The sequence below is a fragment of the Podarcis tiliguerta genome, assembly GCF_965153285.1.
Source record: "Podarcis tiliguerta genome assembly, chromosome: 17".
NCBI classification, from domain to species: Eukaryota; Metazoa; Chordata; class Lepidosauria; order Squamata; family Lacertidae; genus Podarcis; species Podarcis tiliguerta.
Window position 1 is genome coordinate 15,145,734 of NC_139550.1, and position 22,985 is coordinate 15,168,718.

The 22,985-nt window shown below is 42.8% G+C and overlaps 2 protein-coding genes across 2 annotated transcripts in view; both read left to right on the forward strand.

Annotated features, from left to right (window-relative positions):
* The window catches only part of SUSD1 (sushi domain containing 1), a gene marked incomplete at its 5' end in the record, with an annotated part of 35,227 nt that extends 22,960 nt beyond the window's left edge, over window positions 1-12,267 (forward strand). The window contains 5 exons of the mRNA XM_083419776.1: window positions 506-599; window positions 1,881-2,139; window positions 7,056-7,095; window positions 8,649-8,742; window positions 11,535-12,267. Coding sequence (XP_083275902.1) covers window positions 506-599; window positions 1,881-2,139; window positions 7,056-7,095; window positions 8,649-8,742; window positions 11,535-11,679 — 632 coding nt within the window. The 3' untranslated portion in view covers window positions 11,680-12,267. The remainder of the gene's footprint in view (window positions 1-505; window positions 600-1,880; window positions 2,140-7,055; window positions 7,096-8,648; window positions 8,743-11,534) is intronic.
* Window positions 4,581-22,985, forward strand: part of SHOC1 (shortage in chiasmata 1) — a 255,104-nt gene continuing 236,699 nt past the window's right edge. The window contains exon 1 of the mRNA XM_083419290.1: window positions 4,581-4,606. The gene's annotated coding sequence lies outside the window, so the exon portion shown is untranslated. The remainder of the gene's footprint in view (window positions 4,607-22,985) is intronic.

The window sequence follows — 22,985 nt, forward strand, 5'->3', positions numbered from 1 at the left end:
TTACCTAAAAAGGTAGCTCAATTAATTGGGAGCAGAATCAATAATTTTAATAGAAATACTTATAAAAATTAAAGATGGCACTCATAAGCCTTCAGTTTATTATCTTTAAAATGGATGGCAAATAATAGTTTTTTTAAAAGTATGTACAGCACAGTATAAATGGTCGTGTAACACATGCCTGAAGGACTAACTTGCCCTGCTTGTTCCTCTGAACATCAGAGGCTTTGTCCTAGATTTCCCAGCCAGCTGAAATGCAGTGTTGGTCTGTGAGGACCAGGGCCGCCTTGGTTGTGGCACCAGTATAAGGAACACCCTTGTTCTGTTTTTTGTTCTGTTACTTTTTTGGTTTTTATCATTGCTGTTGATATTGCCGTGCATTTGATTTTGCAAGTTGCTCAGCTTTCCTTGTGAAGAAGACCAGGTTATGATTTTAAAAAATAATAATACAAAAGTAACGCATGAATAATACCATTGTAATAAGAACGACATGTGGTTTGCTTTTTAGATCCGCTATCTCCGGAAGTAGACTTCGTATCAGTTCAAGGTTCTGCACCATTATTCAGCCTGAGGAAGGCAGAAGACAAAAATGGACCAATAAGGTCTCTGGATTTTTGCTACACATTTAAGATACTCCCCAAACACATAATACTTACACTTCAAACTTTATTTGCTTAGATTATTTTTTCTCTTTCAAATTTCATTACAATTCAAAGGATTTAATTTCCTCCATATCTGGATTTACTTTCTGTCACATATAGCTAACTGCTTTTTGACCTGAAGATGCAATAATCAACCAAAACACAGAATCTTGTGCCATGTATGCAAGATTTATACCCCTTACATTCTTCTTTATTTAATTTAGACAACCCCCCTCAGTTCCATAGCTGTAGTCCATAATAGATTTTGATCTCCATTTCACCATAAGTAAGTACTCATTCCGTGGGTTCATTAGTACAGTGGTACCTCGGGTTACAAACGCTTCAGGTGACAGACTCCGCTAACCCGGAAGTAGTACCTCGGGTTAAGAACTTTACCTCAGGATGAGAACAGAAATCGTGTGGTGGCAGCGGGAGGCCCCATTAGCTAAAGTGGTACCTCAGGTTAAGAAGAGTTTCAGGTTAAGAACGGACCTCTGGAACGAATTAAATTCTTAACCAGAGGTACCACTGTATGGGGAAAAGATAATAAGGGATACCTAATTTGCATTAGGGCTGGACATTGGAGGTGAAGAGACAAGCTTGATTTACATGGCCTCCATGGAAGCAGGGGAACCTCACGATTGCATTACCCAAGACAGCTAGAATAAGGGCCAGCCTATTTTTCAAAGGGAGGGATGGGTTTAGCTTTCTTCACCCAAATGGTTCCAGAGAGTGCTGTCTTCCCTGTAAATGAGAAGCTACCATTTACTCGTATAGATTAAGGCACTGGATGTAGCACCACCTGTCCCTGATGGTGATTGCCTCTGTGTTCAATGGAGAGAGATGCTTAACAATAGATGGAATGGATCTCTCTGTGTGGAATGCAAAGAGACACACTACATTCTACTGAGATCCCTGCAGTATATGCCCCTTTCCCCATTTTCCCAGCATTGGTAAAGTAAGCAATAAAGCCCCCCAGTTAACTTGCTCTTTTGTAAATCCAGTGCTCTGAATAGTGTGGTTTAGCCTAGCGTTATTGAAGAAAGCATAACAATTTAGGATTACAGGTTTTTTTAAAAAATAAAATAAAAAAAATACAGTACGACAAGCCATTCAGTGATGGCCAATGATTGAGAGCTTTTCAACAAAGCAGCACGTTGAAGAAAATCAATGCAGAAATCAAAAGGCAATTGTGTATAAATCACTTCTGACACTCCTTGATGCTCTTCCATCTCTTTCTAGTTCATACCAAGTGATTGTCATTCCCTGGAGCCTACAGTGCAACTTTGATTGTTACTCCTTGACTAGACTAGACTATTTCAGCAAAGGCACTGACTCAGAAGGCTATGTGGCAGCAGAAATCCCAGCCAAGGTCGTTGCTGACAACATGCTGGTTTTTGCCCTCGGAGACAGACTTTACTATGGGGATTTTTACAATGCTCCCCTGAAACAAGGAAAAGATTATTGTGTTATACTGAGGACAATCAGTAAATGGAATGGGGTAAGGACACCGGCCAAAATTCTTCCTGAATAAGAATGATGCATTTATTGATTTGATTTTATACCCTACCTTTCAACAGATTCCCATGACGACTTACAAAAAGTTAATTAAATTAAAACAAAAACATGAACTTTGCAATCAATGCCGGATTTACGTATAAGCTAAACAAGCTATAGCTTAGGGCCCCACTCTCTTGGGCCCCCCCCCAAAAAAAAATTAAAGGAAAAAAACCAACCTGGATGTACATTTCCAAAATATAAGATAAAAAACAAATAAAATAAAACCTACACACAGCAACAGTGTTTTGTGTTGTGTAGGTTCCTATGGTGTAAATAATGGGCCCTGCTAGCCTGCTCCCTAAAATATCACTATCACTATTAATATACTTCTTCTTAATTGTAGTTCAGTTCAACAATTACTTTGAGCAAATACATATTTTGTTAATGTGCAAATGGCATTAGATACCTATTAGGTCCACAAATTACCACATATTCAACACAAGAAACAGCCACAATTTGTTTTTGACAAAGGACAGCTGGACATATAAAGGGCCCCATTACCTTCAGTAGCTTAGGGCCTCATCACACCTAAATCCAGCCCTGGTTGCAATCCTATACATGTGTTTTCAGAAGTAAGTTTTGTTGAGTTGGGGATGTCAGAAGCTGCCTTAGATGGAGTCAAATCATTGGTGCACCCAGCTCCTCATTGTCTACAGGATAGACCAGGTACATTCTCATCCCCACCTGGAGATGCTAGGGATTTAACCTGAGACCCTCTGCATGCGAAGGAGATGCTCTGCTACTGAGCTACAGAAGTCAGTCCCACCCATGAAGCCAGGTGAGGCGACTGTCTCAGACAGCAGGATCCACCAGGGCAGCAGGTTCTGATGTCCATCTATCTCCCCTCCCTTGTTCCTGGTGTAGATCTTTCCTCACCCCTTCTTCCTTGCCAGGGAGGGGGGCAGCATTTGGGGGTCTGTCTCAGGTGACAAAATGTCTTGCGCTGGCCCCAACTCCCATTGAACTGAAAAGCTGGAGATCAGTGGTGGAGCAACTGCTTTCGGATGCAGCCTAAAAGACTACAGTCACACCTTGGTTCTCAAACAGAATGCATCCCAGGAGTCTGTTCGACTCCTGGAACCATTTGGAAACCAAGGCCCCTGCTTCCAATTGGCTGCAGGAGCGTCCTACAGCCAATCGGAAGCTGCAGAAGCAGCACCGGATGTTTCAGCTTCCAAAAATCGTTCGGAAACCGGAACACTCACTTCCACGTTTCGATCGTTCGGGGGCCAATTTGTTCAGGAGCCAAGGTGTTTGAGACCCAAGGCGCGACTGTACATTGTAAATGCAGTTAGCGGAACAAAAAAACAGACACCAGGAGACTTTGTTCAGAAGTCCATCTATCTGGGAAAATAATAATAATAATGATAATTACCTCGTGCCAAAATAACACCCGCAAGGATCCACGTAGAGAGCACTTCGCAGTTGGACAATAACTGTGGAATTGCCCTTTGTGTACATGTAGAGACAAACATACCTTCAGGCATCCTAATCCTAAACTCATGGGTATTATATGGAAAAGTTGGTCTTTTATAACATGATATTAAACATTGTATATAAATATTGTATTAAATAACATTACAGGTTTTTTTAATATTTAACATTATAACTTATATACCCTAGTTGTCCAAAACAAATTCAAGATTTCCAACAGAACTCCCCCAGTGTTTTGATGTAACAGGGCCTAGTTGCTTCAGTACCATAAAACTCCTAATCTATCATATTTTTTTAAAAAAGGTATCCAAGTGCACTGTGTGAAAAGAGAACTTTCATTTATTGAAATGTCTGGTTTTCCAAATTCTTCTCAAGTCACTCACCCTTTTCAAATGAAGAAAGCTTAAGTACTGCTTTCAGAAATCCTCATCACATGAATAGACATATCCTTTTATATGTTGAAATAGGATTAAAAATAGAAACTTAAAGCAAAAACGATCCCGTGAGGCACATGTACCTAATCATATTAACAGTGGAATTAAAGTTGTGCATATTTAGTGAACAATAGTTGGTTATTGTGTGGCGTATTCTTCCAAATTGTTTCATTCCAAGATGCTGTTTTCTTTAAAGCTTTGCGTTCACTTCCGACTGTGGACAGGAAATTGAAGCTTTGTATCAGGACAGGTTTTTTTCTTTAGTCAGCCCGAAGTATAATTCCTCCAGGCTAAGCCATTTGTTTTGCAGGCCATTCTGTGTGATAAAATGTTTTCTTCAAATCACATCAATGATACATTTGGGTTTTTCCTTCCGACCAGGTAGGAAGTAATTACAGGTAGGAGTTTGAAGAGAGACTGAGGTTGGTGGGACAGGGCCCCATTCATCCTTATGGACTACTGCTGCTTCCAACAGCAGTGAATTTTTAGACAAATAGTCTAAATCAGATTTAGGTTTGATGAGGCCCTAAGCTACTGAAGGTAATGGGGCCCTTTATATGTCCAGCTGTCCTTTGTCAACAACAAATTGTCGCTGTTTTTTTGTGCTGAATATATACTATACAGTGGTACCTCTGGTTGCGAATGGGATCCGTTCCGGAGGCCCATTCGCAACATGAAAAGCCTGCAACCTGAAGGGCTGTATCTGCGATATGCGAATTGGTGCTTGTGCGCATGCGCAAAGTGTGATTTAGCAATTCTGGGTCGCTGCGGGACGCAACCTGAAAAAACGTAACATGAAGCAAACGTAACATGAGGTATGACTGTATGGTAATTTATGGACATAATAGGTATCTAAAGCCATTTGCACAAATATGTATTTTTCAAAGTAATTGTTGAACTGAAATACAATTAAGAAGAAGTATATTAATAGTGAAATACAATTAAGAAGAAGTATATTTTGGGGGGTGGGGCCAAGAGAGTGGGGCCCTAAGCTATAGCTTGTTTAGCTTATACGTAAATCTGGCACTGATCTAAATGAAACAGCAGAACAGTGAGTGCTGTTAAGCAGAACAAAAATGTTGGCAAACACCAGTGCTCTTGGCAATTAGAAACTTGCTTTGCTCATTTATGCATTGTCATAAGCTTCAATCACTCCCCTTCCAAAGATTATTAGCCAGTGTAAGAAACTTGCTCAATTGTTATTTTTGTTTCTCGTAGCAGCTTCATTTATCCTAAAACCCTTTTGCTTTTCACCACTGGCTTCTTTTAAAGAAAAGATATTAGCTAAACACTAGTAATCCCTTCTGTGACTGCTATCCTTTCTCATTGAACTAAATGAGTAAACACACAAAAGATTGCATCTAAAACATGTTGTTGTTTAGTTGTTTAGTCGTGTCCGACTCTTCGTGACCCAATGGACCGGAGCATGTCAGGCACTCCTGTCTTCCACTGCCTCCTGCAGTTTGGTCAGACTCATGTTTGTAGCTTCGAGAACACTATCCAACCATCTCATCCTCTGCCGTCCCCTTCTTCTTGTGCCCTCCATCTTTCCCAACACCAGGGTCTTTTCCAGGGAGTCTTCTCTTTTCATGAAGTGGCCAAAGTATTGGAGTCTCAGCTTCAGGATCTGTCCTTCCAGTGAGCACTCAGGGCTGGTTTCCTTCAGAATGGATAGGTTTGATCTTCTTGCAGTCTCCTCCAGCACCATAATTCAAAAGCATCAATTCTTCGGCGATCAGCCTTCTTTATGGTCCAACAGGACAATAACTTCAGTATAAAACTTCTGTGGATTAGTGCAGCCTAACTAGGTCCATCATGAACCCAGATGAATAAAGATATCTCAAGTTGCTGGCGATGGAAGCGCCACAGTGAGGCCGCTGTGGGGATGGGAGCTCCAGTGCCAAGAACAGCCCACTGAACCTCCCCACAGATCTCAAAACCTAGGCTGAAATAATAGTACGCAGTGGATACTTGCCATGGCCCTGGATTCACAGAACAATGTAACTAGTTCCAGAAGTCCAAAAGAGATTTTGGATGTGGTTTCTGAGCAGCCCCATTCCCAATGATGCATGGCAAACTTCATTTGAAGCCTAAGGGTGTTTCAAAAGTCGCTTATGCTTCAGCATAGGGAAAAGGAATAAAAGAAAACCCCACAAAGTATGTCCAAACCCTAGGTTGCAGCTAATGGACCTTAGGCATTATACATAATGATAAATGCCATTAACGAATATAACACATCATACTCAAACCTCTGAAAGAAGTAGGCTGTAGTCCAGCCCATTGATGTCAATGTAGCTAGCAAGCAGTCATTGATGGTGTGCTGGGTTGCACCCAGAGATGGACGTCATAGTAATGCAAGGGTGGCAAACCTGAAACCCTAATTCCCATCTTGTTCTTGAACTGTATTAATTCGGACTGCAGGTGCAGCTCACGTGACAGAATTTTCCTCCATACAATAAATAAATAAAATTCCCTGATAGGTTATGAAGCAAGGCTAGAACACTTCTCCTTGACATGCCAGCTTTCTGTGTTCAGGAATTTTATTTTTCTGTATGGAGGAACATCCAGTCATATTTAGTGCTCCCTCTTCCCACTGTGTAATATAATATAATATAATGCAGTTCAGATACAGAAAGGCTTGACCTTGTGCCTATGCTAGGAAGTTTTTTGGCAAATATATTTTTAATTCTACCAGCCTTTTTGATACCTTTGGTTCAGTGCATTTTAGTCCCCTTGCTGGGTTTTATTGATTTTTGCGATGGTTTTATGCTGTGTTCTTTTTGTTTTGATATTTAATTGTATGTATTGATTTTGTTTGTATTTGCACTTTATTCGTGAGGGTTCCCCCCCCCCCAAAAAAAATGTCCAGAAGACCTGGCAATTTGGTGATATATAAATGAACAAAATAAATAATTATATCTGTGTGAGCTTTCAGCCTTTGACCCTTAGGAAAGCAATGATGCAGGTTGTTATTTTTTTTTCCCCTCAGGTGAAAAAGCAATCCTGTGTAGTCTGGGCTCAGATTAAAGGTAAGTTTTCTGTTGACTGAGGAACCAGCAACTAACTTCCAGTTGCTCCTGTTATGAAAATAGCAATTCATGTGGCCGTTGTTTAACGAATTTATATTGTTACAAAATTCGGATGCCTTCCCCCTCCCTCTACCGAGTGGTGGCAAGAGCCCATGGGGTCCCAGGCACCCACACAGCGTCTGTGCTCCTTTGCAGAACTGAAGACCCAGCAGAGACAGTCGTGGCTTTCATAAATATGGTCTATTCACCTATTTACACCTTCAGTCTGCACGGAGGGAGTCCAGTTCTTACAGCATGGCCAACCGCAGTGCAAGCAACCTTCAGCCTGCCTGTCCAAGATGGATCTGAGCTCTTCTTCCTCTTTCTTCCCAGAAATCCTTTTCCTGTCCCCTCAAACCTTGGTAACATCTCACTCCCCAATGGCCCATCAACACCTTTTGTCATGTTAATAGGTTTGACCTTCACTCAGTCATCCAGGCTGGTTTGCATAAGCCAGCCCAGGAATTCACTGAATTCCCTATCTGGCACCATTCTGTACTTTAATCCCTATTCCAATTAATCCAAACCCTGGCATTTATTAATTTCTAGGGTTCCTGGGGGTTCCCCCTCTTAAACCTATAACAATATGTCACGTTACCATACTTCAGAACTAAAGAGATGAAGGTCTAGAGCAGATAGGTGAATGTGACAAAACTCCCAAAATGTAGAGGAAAGTCCACTCACTCTCTTCTGGGTGCTAGTGCAGGCTGGCATTCCCCTGGACCCTGGGAAGTCCTAAGGACTGTCTCTGGACCTTAGAAATCAGCTGGTCATCATTGCATGCAGTTAACAAGATCTACAAATGCTTGAAGGGACGCGGGTGGCGCTGTGGGTTAAACCACAGAGCCTAGGACTTGTGGATCAGAAGGTCGGTGGTTCAAATCCCCGTGACGGGGTGAGCTCCCGTTTCTTGGTCCCTGCTCCTGCCAACCTAGCAGTTCGAAAGCACATCAAAGTGCAAGTAGATAAATAGGTACCACTCTGGTGGGAAGGTAAACGGCGTTTCCATGCGCTGCTCTGGTTCGCCAGAAGCAGCTTAGTCATGCTGGCCACATGACCCAGAAACTGTACGCCAGCTCCCTTGGCCAATAAGGCAAGATGAGCACAGCAACCCCAGAGTCGGCCACGACCGGACCTAATGGTCAGGGGTTGCTTCACCTACCTTTGCTTGAATTCATCTGTCTTGTTCAGCGTCCTGGGGATTCCTATAAGCCCCAGGGTAAATGGGGAAGTTTGGGGATCACCACATTACTGTAAAGGAAGAGTGAGACAAGAAAGCCATGAGTAAGAAGTACAACTGCTTTTGAGAAAGACGATTCCATGTAGTTCGTGTCATTTCTTCAGTTGGGTGCTGGCTACTGTCTGGTTGATGTCTGGAGAAAAAAAAGCAGGAAACCCAGCATTTGAGCTTTGTTACAGTATGTAAACTTCAGTCCCTTCTGACAATGAATCACAAGACTGAACTGCGTCATTTGGTGGGCGCCTACTTGAATTTTAATTTACTTTTCTTTCAGATTTATCATCCCCGCCACAGCATCTGACTATTGTTTTATTGGGGTCAGTTGCTGCTCTCTGCTCCATCCTGTTACTGTTGCTCTCTGTGGCATGGTATGTGGTGCTAAGAATTCACTTTGGTAACTTTCTTCTTGTCTGCTAGACTTAACTGTGTACAAAAGAATGGATAACACAGTAAATTTCTTGGAAGCTAAGAGGGAGACTGATGTAGCATACTGGAGACCTTTGCCTGCAATGTGAACCCACTTTGAAACTTTTGTTACAGACATACATATGAGGGAGCTGAATGCTCCTCCAGCAAGTTGCCTCCCATTCCACAACATTGTTGTCTCCCCCAACCCCAAATTATGTTTTGGACGATCTGTGTCCTTTAAAAGAAAAAAGCAGCACTGCACATGCATGCAAAACTGATACCTTTCGCCTTCATCTTGCAAAACTAATTTGGGAACTAGGGAAATGGGACAGGCAGTGAGGTTCCTAGTGATGTCACTGACACTATTCACAAGGCTCTTAGCACCATCAGGTCAAAAAGACTCAGAGTGCCATTCAGTTAAACAATTGTGCAAGCAGAAGTACTTCCGTTTGCACAACAGGACTTCTCCATATGTGCCCTGCGTTGTCTGCAGATCTGGTCTAGAGGGTTGGTGGAGCAAATTTAGAACAAATCTAGGAGGGCATGGGGAAAGGAGAGGGAGGAACCTCCCATTGCACAACGAGAAATGCTTGCACTGATGGAACATGCACCTTAGAACTGTGTTGAAAATCTCATGCTGGAAAATCTGTGGAGCCTTTCAGTGACAACCAAAATGTGGCAAAGCTGTGGTCCTTTGGATTTGCAGCTCTCTTCATCCCTGACCATTGGCTGGAACTGATGGGAGTTGGAGTCCAGCCACATCTAGAGGACAACGTGGGCAGCAGTATCAGACCACCCCTGTCTCTATTACTGAGCCAGTTGTTTTGATCGAGGGAGAGAAACAGTAATTGTTTCATGTTTAAAACATATTTCAAGGCTAAAAAAATATGGGCCAGTTCAGACATAATGTGAAACAACAATTTCCTGTTACACGAATGATCCTCAGGTTCATACGTTCCTTCTTTCTCTTGTTTGGTCACAAGGAGGATATCAAAAGCTTCTGCTTTTAAAGAAATCATTTCGCCTTTATTTTGTCCATACAACGGGAAGTTTAAATTCTGCTTTCTTAGAACAAGCCAGAACCATGATTTGCTCCTGTTTTATTTTAACAATCTACAGTTTAAACAAACCACAGTTCCTGGGTTTCAGGCATAATGGAGAATTGTGGTTTGCTTTAGGGCTTATTCACACTTAGCTTTTGCCCCGCTCTTACCAGGCACAGGTCCGTGTGCCCAACAGCATTGTATTTATTTATTTTTTGCTGTGGAGCTTTCTCCATGAAAACCCGTTCTTTAGTGCTGAATCAGACCAACCATCAGTTTGGGGAAGCTGCAGATCAAAAAAAGGATGCTCAGACACAGAGCTTCAAAGTGCAGACTGTGCCTGGGAAAGGTTAGTGTGGATAAGCCCGAAAATAAGTGAATGCTTCAGATACCATCCTCATGGCCACTCAAAAGGAGGCAGGGTAAGGAGGAAGTGTGCAATACTGATTCTTCTTCAAGCTCTTTTACCTAATCCATAGTTTCCCATTACGTCTGAACAGGCCCTCTTTCTTCAGGTAACTCCAATTACTGTATTTTTTGCTCTATAAGACGCACCAGACCATAAGACGCACCAAGTTTATGGAGGAGGAAAACAAGAAAAAATATATTCTGAATCTCAGAAGCCAGAACAGCAAGAGGGATTGCTGCACAGCGATCCCTCTTACTGTTCTGGCTTCTGGGATAGCTGCACAGCCTGCATTCGCTCCTTAAGACGCACACACATTTGCCCTTACTTTTCAGGAGGGAAAAAGTGAGCCTTATAGAGCAAAAAATACGGTAATATATAAGATCCCCTTTGCCACTTAGCTCTGCCTGTTTGGTAATTTTAAATACATTTTCAACCAAGAGCTGTGTTTGTAGACACTTTATTTCTGTTCCCCTGTTTCATGTCTCACCCGAGAGGCAAATGGCCTGCTTATTTTTGCTTAGGAACTGGGAAGATCTAGTCAATTTAATCTGCATGTTTGGCATTCAGAATTGCATGAGAGATATTTGGAGAGAGAGGGAATAGCGAACAAGGAGGGTGTTGCTTTGGGGGTGGGGAGTTAATTAGATTCTCATGATTCAAATCCCAAAGCAAAGTTTTCCCCCAATAGTGCCTTTGTGCTCGTAATTGGTAGTTGACCAGGAAAGCACTGATACCTGTTCCCTCCTGACTCTGGAGTGTATGATAAATCTAATGTAATTTTAAAACTCCCAACTGAGTTTTTGTTTAGAATGATAACTATCCGGAGTGGGTATTTCTTTATTTATTTCACTGCAGAAGGCATTTAACAATAAAGATGATAGCAGATTAAGATAGGATTGTGCCTTTATTAGAAACGCAGGAAATTGACTTGATGTGTTGAACATGAGGGGACTGCTAGGGAGCCAGTTGTGGGGAGGGTGGAAATTGGAAAGCTTTGCAGCTTTGCCTTCTGCTCAAGGGCACTATTCAGCAATATAATTTATACCCAGTTTTGCAGGACAATGTGTACCTTTTTATCATGGAGTCTTGGCTAAACAAACCCTGGCCCATTGCAGGGTTGGGTAATTATGCACTGGATAAATTCCAGATACTGTATATTCTGGGAGGTGGCCAACTCTGAATCAGATTCTTCTCTATGCGGATTTTGTAGCTCAGTGCACAGAGTATTTTAACTTTAACTGTTGTTGTTTTTCCTCCCTCCGTCAACTCCTTTTCGTGGTTTCTTATCTGTACAATGCAGCACGACACAGCACATATCTCCATCTTCACTGCCCAGAAAAGCATTTTCCAACGATACTGGACATTTATCAATCACTGTCAATATTGCCAGGAAGAACATTGCATCGTCTTCTTCTCCCATGCTTCAGACTGTCTCTCTTCTCTAATGTGTGCATCCACCAAGAACCTGTAAAGAGAGAAGCGTGTTTTTAAAATGGCAGTCCCCGTCTTGGGTGCTTGGAACAAGAAAATCCACCCACAGAATGTCAGCTACTGTTTCCACATTAGGAAGCCAAGGGATATTTTCTGTTTTGATTCCTCATTTCCTTTTCATTTCTGTTGGGGGGGGGGAGTTCTTCTATATACCCACATCTTCACTTGAAATCCTTAGCAAGTGTGGTAACTTACCCTCAGCCTCTGTTTGAGGCCGTTTTTTGGGGGGTGGGGAGGTAAATTCTCAATCCAAAAACAAAGGGAAACATTGCTTTTTCATGCCCCAGTAAAAAGTATATATGAATAAGGAAATACTATCTCACGTTTCAGCTGAGCTGGTCTGTTGCATCAGGCTGCAGTCACAAAGCACTGAGCCATCTAAGTCTGAGGCTTTTTTTGATAATAAAACATTCTTCTGTACTTTCGATACTGCTACATGCTTTTGATCACATTGCTGTCACTGGAAGCCTCTTCAAGGCAAAATGTTTCCAAAGCTACACTGTTCACTTGAGAATTAAAAGAAGAAAAGCTTTTATTTTTCACCTTGTCTTTTTTCGCTTTAAAACTTGCTTTGGTTTCAGTATTAATTGGAGTTAAGCTACATATTACACCCAAGTATATAGAACTGTAGCCTTACAGTTTTCGTCATACTGTTTTAGAAAAGTACAAGTATTGTTAATTGTTGTCTTTTGTGTTTTAAAACCTATTTTTAGTTGAAATTTATATGAAAGGTCATAAACAAACAAACAAGTAATGCGTTCTTAAAATAAATTAAGAAAATAATAATTTGAAATGCCACTTTGGGCGGGAGAAATTAAGAAGGAAGAATCGGCAAGAGAGGGATCATTTAACCCAGGGGTGGAAATCCTATGACCCTTCAAGTATTGCTGGAATCCAACCACTTTGATATTTTTTTTTAATAACACAACTGATTACAAATATTTTTTGATTAATAAACATTTGTAGAGCCACGGGTTCCACACTCCAGGTTTAACCCTTTATCTACCTGCCATTGCCCTTCTCCAAATTTCAAGTATAGGTTTGCAAGCAGACCTTCATGGTGCTGAAACTTGGAGCAGCATTCATTTCTATGCAAGTGAGAGGGACTGAGCTTTCAGATGCCCCATCTCTCCTATGTCGTTTCTCCTCCACCTCCGCCAACCCCCACCACCACTTTGAATGCTGCAGCGTTGTGCCTAAGCTGGCGTATTAGAGATGCTCTGCCAAGCATCCGATTGCCACTCTACTTGCACTGGAAAAAAGCTCCTTATGGAGGGCACAGGACTGTTGATGCCAGAATACCAACAGTACCCACTTCACCCGTGCACAAGGCAGAGCTGGATGCCAGGGCCAGAGTGAGGACATCTCCAGAACGATGTGCTGCTGGTTCTGGAGAACGCAAATACATTTGTCTGCAGTTCTTCAGCCAGAAAGCCCTATGTAAGGACCTAGTTGTATGTTAGGCTGCTGCTGCTTCCTGTCTCTTCCCACTTGTCCCTTGCAGTTGTGTTACCTCCCTGTGTCTGAGTGGGAATCATTTCTCAGAATCAAGGCCAGCCACATGGAAATAGCTACTTCCATCTATCAAGCTTGTGGCTTAATGAAACAGTGCCATGGCAGTCTTAACTACCCATAGTTTCTCCTGCTTGTCTCTAGCATGGATCCAGAAGTTAATGTGCTCAAAATCATTGTAATATCTGCAGTAGGTTGTCACATGGCAGCTGAGGACTGTGTTGACACTCTATTGTGGTTTTCACTCTATTAATGCTGCAGATACAAACCCTTCTTCTACAGCGTGAAAAGAAATCTCAACAAACTCTGTTCCAGTTAGGTTCCTGGCTGCTGTCCATCCAGCCATTTTCTCTTACTTTGCAGTCTAGTGGTTTGTTTGATTCAGAAGGAAGCTTTCTTGAGGACACCCTTAACTGCAGCACATGACAAGTCAGAGAAAAGTCAGGCGGCATCCTTTTGATGTGGGAAATACCCAAAAATTGGAGAAGGAGGTGAACAACGACATGAGGCTTAGTGGGGATGTGGGTTGGGGCCTGGTTGGAGTCATGGCTCACGCCCAAACCCAAATATCTCTGCCACAAAGATGCTGTGGGTTGTCCTGCTTTTATTGCACTGTTTCAGAAGTGCCCCTCCAGGCAACACTAATGTGGCAACACTGAGGGAGCGTCACAGAACAACTAATAAGTGGAATAACTTCATTATTCCAGTATAAATCCACCACTCACGCACTATTATTGTGTCAGTGGCATGTTGCAATGTCCACCTGAGGAAAAAGCCAAACCATCTAGAGGGGCCTGTCGTTTAAGTTGGCAGTTAAGAATAAATATGGCATTCTTTTTACCTCTGTGTTAAATAGCTTGCATATATTTTATACGCTCTGTTTGTTTCTCTTTGTTACTGTTAGGACAGAGCACTGGGGCAAGCTAGAAATAAAAAGTTGGGATATCAGCCAGAAGTTTGGAGAAGGGGTGGGGTGAGGGAGACGGCTGTTTTGCCTTCCAGCGATACATGTCTTCTCTGAAGAAAGCCTCACTGAGCTCCACTGAACTTACTCCTAGGGAAATGTGTATGCTATAGGATTATTTGTTGTTGTTGTTGTTGTTTAGTCGTTTAGTCATGTCCGACTCTTCGTGACCCCATGGACCAGAGCACGCCAGGCACTCCTGTCTTCCACTGCCTCCCGCAGTTTGGTCAGACTCATGCTGGTAGCCTCAAGAACACTGTCCAACCATCTTGTCCTCTGTCTTCCCCTTCTCCTTGTGCCTTCCATCTTTCCCAACATCAGGGTCTTTTCCAGGGAGTCTTCTCTTCTCATGAAGTGGCCAAAGTATTGGAGCCTCAACTTCAGGATCTGTCCTTCCAGTGAGCACTCAGGGCTGATTATAGGCCTGGTTATATGCCTGAGCTGAGAAAGATGGCATTTCTCCTCATCGCCACTAATAATGTGATTTGAGCTTTTCAATTTTAGAGTTTGAATATGATCTTGTCTGTTCTGGCAAAGAGGTGTGTGTATCCTTAAGAGAGTTGTGTGTGTGTGTGTGTGTGTGTGTGTGTGTGTGTGGAGTTATATGACCTTGTGGTTTTAAGAAGGGTTTTCAAGATTCACCAGAAGACCTCTGATGACAATGGGAGTGTCTCAAACCTTTGCACAGAAGAGTCTCAGACTTCAGCTTCAGAAATCCTTAAGGATGCCACCCTGGCCACAACAATCCTTGGCGGTTTGTTCCAGGAGCTATTTCAAGTTGAACCTGTTTTGAGTTATTATGTTTTGTAACACAAATGTCGGGGCATTTGTCTCTGTTCAACAATTACTGAAAATCTGTTTAACGATAAACAGATTCAGTTCAGAGGCTTCCACAGATGATGGAATCCAGTTTTTCGCTGGATTATTTTTCAGGATTAGGGGTAACTACTGCAAAACTACTGCAAAACTACTGTAGTTTAAGGTGGGTTGCAAGTTGCAACAGCAATGATAGGACCATAAAAATACAAAGAAAGGAAGGAAGGAAGGAAGGAAGGAAGGAAGGAAGGAAGTCTCTTTGGGTTGAAAGAGGTCTGAAGAGGTCAAAGACTAGTGAGTTAGAGTTACCTGCAAAAGTGAGTTCTCCAATCTCCGCAATTCATTTGTATTCTCTGACACTTTAAGGCATCATATATACTTTTAAAGTTGCTTTGAGTTCTTTGCAAAATAGCTGTTGGGCATTATATATGCATTTATTGTTTACTTTTTGTTAAGTAATATTCATTAAGTAATAACGGAGAGGAGGAGAACCATGTACCCTGTTGTGAGGTCCTCAGAAGACAAACAAAGAAACTGACATCCAGTGTAGCCACTAAAAGGTATAAAACCATAAAATGATCCCAACAGTATAAAACGCCGGCACTGCATGATTGCTAAAGCGTACCTGCTTCATATCAGACTTCCAGCATAGCCCAATAATAAAGATCCTCTACCTATTATTTATCTTAACACCACACACTCACAAGAGCCAAGGTATAACAGCTCAAATTACTCCACTGTGAATCGCAACAAGGACTTTCTCTTACAGTATAGACCTCAAGGAAACAGGATCTAAAAGAGGAGGGGTGTCGATTGGACAGAGCCTCCTCTCTTGGTACTCCTTGGGTGAAAGAATGCTTTGAGTCAGTCAGTGACTGAATCAGCAGTGCCAAAGTCATTTGCCCTTTGCTGAGCTAAGAGATGGATAACCTTTTCCAGCATTGCCCCATTGTAACCCCTGTGGGGGCTACGGGCTGCCAGAGGGCAGGGCACAAAAGTGGGTGTAGCCCAAAGGGATGGAGGAGGAATCTGCCTTGCTCACCTGGACTGATCCTGCTACTTGGGATCAATGGACTACTTCAGAAGCCCGCCCACCCACAAGCGCTAGCCAGTCGGGCTGTGGGTGGATGAACACACCATGTCAGATGTTTTAAAGAGAAAAAGTTCGGAGGGGAAGGAAGCAGCGTGCAACCATTGGACTGCCTCATTGATTGGAGCTGTGGTGAAGTAAAAGACAACGCTTTTGAACTTGAACTCAGTTGGGTTGGAGGGATGACCAATGGAAAAGATGGTGTCCGAAAATAAATTAAGGAAGAAGCAGAGAAATATGCTAAGGAATCTCTGGAAGAAGAAGATGAATCAGATGATGAAAATATGTTACTTTAAAACAAAGGTTTTGATCTATACTGCAGACCTGTGCATGCGTTTTCCATGATGTATGTGCTGGAAGACTATTTTGAGTGACCAACTCACACTAAAAAAACACCCAAAACGCCAATTGATGTTATTATTTAAAAAGTGTGTTGCTAGGCTGATTTTTAAGGTACCCAATGGTATGGACACAGGGCTCGCCCAGACTTCCTTTCGTGTCACATTTATAGGCACAGGTCTGTGTTTTTAAGCTCCTGTGGCTTTCTCAAAAAAAAACAAAAAAAAAAAAAAACCCCGCTCATTAACACTGTGTTGGAACAAACAGCAATTCATGTTTTCTGCGGAATTGTTTTCAGTGGTAAAAAGATTTTGGCAGGGAAAGCATCAGGACAAAAAAAAGAAGAAGTGCTCAGACATGGACTGGGAATGCATGGATCTATGCCTACAAAGCACGGGCAAAAGGTAAGTTTGCATGAACCCCTTGTTCCTCTCTGGGAACAAACTAGGCTTTAATGGAGCCCTGTACACATGTGCAAACCAAACCACACACAAATATGACTTAGACATTTAAAGGAGTTAATTAGAATTGTTAATAGCTGAAGGTGACCAGGTTAACAGAGAGCTTGGACTGAAATGGAACGCTAGCTTTATTTGCCTCCCCCTTTCTCCTTGCCCAGGACGCTGGTGGTGCTGTGGGTCAAACCACAGAGCCTAGGACTTGCCGATCAGAAGGTTGGCGGTTCGAATCCCCGCGACGGGGTGAGCTCCCGTTGCTCGGTCCCTGTTCCTGCCAACCTAGCAGTTCAAAAGCACCTCAAAGTGCAAGTAGATATATAGGTACCGCTCCGGCGGGAAGGTAAATGGTGTTTCTGTGCGCTGCTCTGGTTCTCCAGAAGCGGCTTAGTCATGCTGGCCACATGACCTGGAAGCTGTACACCGGCTCCCTCGGCCAATAAAGCGAGATGAGCACTGCAACCCCAGAGTCGTCCACGACTGGACCTAATGGTCAGGGGTCCCTTTACCTTCTCCTTGCCCAGTTGGTGTTTATACAGCTAATACCACAAAGACAGCTTCTGGGAAGAAAAACATTTTCACCTTTCTTGAGAGGCACCTTCAAGAAAATTACTTGTGGGCCATTCCAAGGAAGGATTTCCAAAGAATCGCCATTCCGTTCTGAAAATCCACGCAAAGCAGTCCGTGCTTCAATCATGCCCTCACCTTAATTGTCTCCTTGTCCAAGCTAAGGGAACCCTGCCCTTTTCAATCTTGAATTGTAGTCTCTTTTCACGGACCTGGTGGTTGGTATTGTTCTCTTCCTTTATCTCTAAAAATGGATTTTTTTATGATGTTAGCCACTCTGAGCCCAGCCTCTTACTACTTTCTATCCTGTCACCAATCTCTTCATATTCCATTACGAAATCTGGGACATTGTTTGCTATAATTTGAACCAATGAAACGCAGAAGGCCGTCCGGAGCCGTGATCTCTCCTTGTTCTGTTCTGACACATGTTTTGAGCCACAGGGGACGTGCCAGGATGCTACAGACTCATCGGTCCAACGCTGAGTTAAGGGAATGAAGTCACTGCTGTCTTTATCTCTGTACTGGTTGCAGACATCACTGCCTTTATGTTTTGTTTTGCCAGCAAGGACGCTTGGACAGTCTTCCGATGTAGGCCCCGGCAGCTGTGCTTTAGTTCTCCATGAGAGCATTGCCAGGTTCTCATTTACACTGTAGGTCGCATCATGTCTCCCACACTGAGCAAGTGGCAAGACGTAAGCCAAGCTTCCTCTGGGAATCTGACCAGACTTTCTCCCCAGCCACCTGTGCCTAGGGATGGGTGACTGAATCTCTCCGTTTTGGTTTCTTATTCTCCCAATCAGTTCCACCTCAGCTGGTTCTTCCCCCACCCCAAAAGGTTCTCATGAAAATTAGCCAGCATTTTAGTGCTAATTTCTCGTTGGTTGGCACCCATCTGTCTTGGGAGACAATGGAAGACTCCACCTTCGGGGTTGAAGTCAAACCTGCTGTAGCTGTAGAGGGACATGTTTTGTTGCAGTTGGGGCAGATGAAGGGGTCCGGTTGTGAGAATGGCCATTGGCAGCTACCTGATGGTGCTGAGTTCTAACACCAAGACAGTGAAGACATATTTCAAAGGAACAATCCCTCAAAAGCATTACATAAAAGCATTGCTCTCGTGCAAACATGCTCGCTTTCCCAGCAGAATCTCTGGGATGCGTTAGCTGTGCAATGACAATCTTACTGCAAAATCTGGGCGTGGGTCAGACTGAAATGGTAGAATATTAACCCGACCAGATGTCTAATACTGCTTCTCACCGTTGTTGAACGAAAGTCCCCCACACAGTCTGGGATGACAAGTCCCGTGTCCTTTAACATGCAATGCTTCAGTTCTTTACCACGTGAATGAGAAATTCCTCTTGTCTGCGGCTGCTATAAGAACCTCCTTTCCGCTCTGGCTTCATCACGGGAATGTGATGTTTATTTTCAAAGTCTCTTCTTTCTTGGCTGGGTTTTCATGTCAGTTTTTTTTTTTTAGCCCTTGAAATCACTCCCGACAATAATTGGTTGCAGTGAGTGAGAGGGGTTTTTTTCTTTCTTTCTGGGACTGATTAGCATGTGACACACATTCCGAAGTCTTATAACATTGCTCTGACAGATTTGAGAGTCACACTGGGATATTTGAGAGAGTCACACTGTTAAAAGGCTCCTTGATTCTACTTAGGAAGCTTTGCCACCAGGAAAAAAGGCAGAGATCAAAAGCAGGATAAGCACACAAAAAAAGCTTAAACAGATCATATACATAGTTTCTGCTTATGTGATAATATTCACGTATTATTTACTTTCTTTGGCTGTTGATCAGCTGGCCCTCAGTAACGGGACATGATGGGTGGCATATAATTTAAAAACCAATACAATTAAATCATCCAAACGATAAAACCACAGAATCATATTAGCAGCCAGGTATAGTGTGGGGCTGCCCTCTTTCTTCCTAACAGGATTCATACCTTAAATAGAACTTCACTATCTGAAATCATCACTACACTTCCACACTGGCGGAAACTGCACCAACACATTAGAATAGCCTACCTGTGGTGAACCTGTGAAAAGATCTAGTTTTTTGTTAGGGGTGGTAGCAATCCTTCAAGTAGATGTATCTATGCTCCGATTTCTTCAAACAGAACCTGGACTTCAAAGCAGCCATTGGTTGGGCTCTTTGTCAAAGTTTTACTTGCAAATGGAGAGGAGCAAAACTCCATCGTACTTTAGACAGACAGTGCTGCTTGTTAACACTGGGATGTGATCCAGGTTCATTAATTTCAGTGGGCCTACTCTGAGTAGGAATTAATTGCCCACACCCCCAAGTCCTCATGGGAAAAGCTTTAATTTTATTTTAGCTCTAAAAGAGAAATGTATTTTTGTTTCTATAAAAAAAGACCCCTTAATAAATGCTTTCTGTCAGTATTTTTTTTTAAATTATCTCTATCAGAGTTGTTAAAAAAGTATAAATCAAATGCCTTTCTTGGCAAAAGATGCTAGTTGTTGTTTTTAAATATTCACTCCACAGAAAATATGTCCATTCCACTGGGTCACTGAGGTTTATCATGGTACTGCTGCTACTCTCATGCAGCCATCCGGTCATGTACCTGCTGGAACATTCAGTGTCCTTGTCATCTAATTTCCTTTCTCAGTGAAGGATGATTTGTTGACAAAGGAGGGGGAGCACTTTTTAGAGTTAAAGCTATAATCAGTATGTGGGGGGGGGGGAGCTATGAATTATAAAGACCCAGTCCATCTACTAAATAGGTAGGGCAAATATCAGAATTTCAGTTTATCTCAGTTTTTCTGCTCAGTCCGTCCCCCCCCATATATATATCCCATGAAAATGCATCAACATTTTTACGACAATTTGTATTAATATACATGTTTCCCCTAATAATATTTTTTGCAGTAATATTTCCAGTAGAATAATGCTTTGTTCGTGGTTTTCACGACTATACACATTTTTATGCTCACATTTACCCCAGCAATATGCTTTTTTTTTTTTTTTTGGCTTAGCTGGCAGTTGTGTTCCTCTGTGAAGCTAGTGTGTTGGCAGTGAATGACAGGGCCTTTTCTACTGTGGCCCCCAGGTTCACTCTCCCTAGCTTCATCATTGTATACATCTCAGTGTCAAGCCAAGGCACACCTTTTTGCACTGGCCTCCAGGGATGGAGAGTGAGTTCAGAACACCCTTCCCAACCGATGCTTAAAAAGGTAAAGGGACCCCTGACTATTAGGTCCAGTTGTGGCCGACTCTGAGATTGCGGCGCTCATCTCGCTTTATTGACCGAGGGAGCCAGCGTACATATTGCATAAAAAGATATTGACCCAGACTTCACACTCACCTACAATGAAACCTTGGGCCTCTTCTAGCTTCTTAGACTGGTTTTTGAGTCAAAGTAAGTTACTCCAAAATTTATTCTGGATTTGCAACACACACTGGCACAGAGCCAAAGTAAACCTTTTGGTGCAGCCTTGTGTAGAGCTGATTTTGGGCAGACACATTGACAAAGCAACTGACATGTATTGTTAAGCATTTTCTTATCACAGGCTCCAGCTGCGGGAGAGTTGCATCCAAATATATTTATTAGGCTGACAGAATGCCAGCTTCCCTTCTCTGATTCTACATCCATCCAATTGATAGTACATATGTACTTACATGTAAGAGAGTTTGGATTTGATATCCCACTTTATCACTACCCGAAGGAGTCTCAAAGCGGCTAACATTCTCCTTTCCCTTCCTCCCCCACAACAAATACTCTGTGAGGTGAGTGGGGCTGAGGGACTTCAGAGAAGTGTGACTAGCCCAAGGTCACCCAGCAGCTGCATGTGGAGGAGCGGAGACGCGAACCCGGTTCCCCAGATTACGAGTCCACCGCTCTTAACCACTACACCACACTGGCTCTCTACTCCTTTCAACCCAGCTGGGAAGCTGTATGTGATTTTTTAAAAAATATATGGGGTGAGAGGTGAGGAGAGAGATCTTTTCAGTCATCCTTAAGCTAAAATATTCCGTGAAGTGCAGCTCCTAAGCAGTAGGGGACTTTAAGTTTTAAAATAATAAAAAAAAGTGGGAAAGTCTTCTCCACTTTGTGAGGGTAAGGAAACGGCAATCCCCTCCCCAAAATTTGGGGGGGAAACCATCTTTCCTCTATGTTTGTTTTTGCTAAGCTTTTGGTTTGTCCCCAACCATCCAGAAAATATTTGAAAAAGATATGCACCTCTGCTGGGTATTGTATTTCATTGCATCTCCTGCCCTTGAAACTATCATTACATACCCTCAGTTTAGGGAAAGGAATAGAATAAAAATGGGAATGATTTTTATTGTTATTATTTATTTGATTTATATACCACCCATTATCAAAATATCTTAGGGCAGCGTACAACATTTTCAAACATTTTACGGAGGTTAATTATAAAACACATAAAACAAAGCATAGTATTAGACAGCATACTAATAAAAATAGTCATAATAATGGTCCCCCGCCCCACAACTTTAACATTATTTAGATTATTTAATGGTGGAAGGCCTGGGAAAAGAGGAACATTTTTGCTTGGTGACTAAAGACCTGTGATGATGGTGCCAGGTGAACCTCTCTGGAGAGAGCATTCCACAGATGGGGAGCCACCACAGAAAAGGCCCATTCTCATGTTGTCACCCTTCAAACCTCTTGGAGAGTGGGTACATAGAGATGGGCCTCCGATGACAAGCAGAGGGTCTGGGTCAGTTCATATGGAAACAAACATATTAGCATAAGTTATTCAGCGATATGGCTAGTAAAAGCGCGGGTGGCGCTGTGGGTTAAACCACAGAATCTAGGACTTGCCATTCAGAAGGTCGGCGGTTCAAATCCCCGCGACAGGGTGAGCTCCCGTTGCTTGGTCCCTGCTCCTGCCAACCTAGCAGTTCGAAAGCACGTCAAAGTGCAAGTAGATAAATAGGTACCACTCCGGCGGAAAGGTAAATGGCGTTTTCGTGTGCTGCTCTGGTTTGCGAGAAGCGGCTTAGTCATGCTGGCCACATGACCCGGAAGCTGTACGCCGGCTCCCTCGGCCAATAAGCGCCGCAACCCCAGAGTCGGCCATGAATGGGCCTAATGGTCAGGGGTCCCTTTACCTTTTTATGGCTAGTAAAGGCAGAATTCACAGAATAGTTTACGTATGGCAAAGATAGGGAACCTGTGGCAGTCCAGATTACAATTCCCAGCATTCCTAATACTGTCCATTCTGGGTGGGGCTGATGGGAGTTGGAGCCCAACAACCGATTCAGAGATGTGAGTTCCCCATCTCTGCCCTATAAATGAGAAATGTGGAAGGTAGGGTGAGGCTTTTTCACACCCTCACAGTGTCCTGCCATTAACCACTGCTTCCATTATGTGATTGTTGACTGAGAGCAATAGTAAAATTCATGAACAAACCAGAGAGGGGAAGTTGAAAGAATGACCGCATTGAGCACATGATGAGTCACTCTGGGTATTCAGCAGCCTTGAGATGTTGATGTGGCTCTGATATGCTTTTAATCGCCAACCATTACTTCTT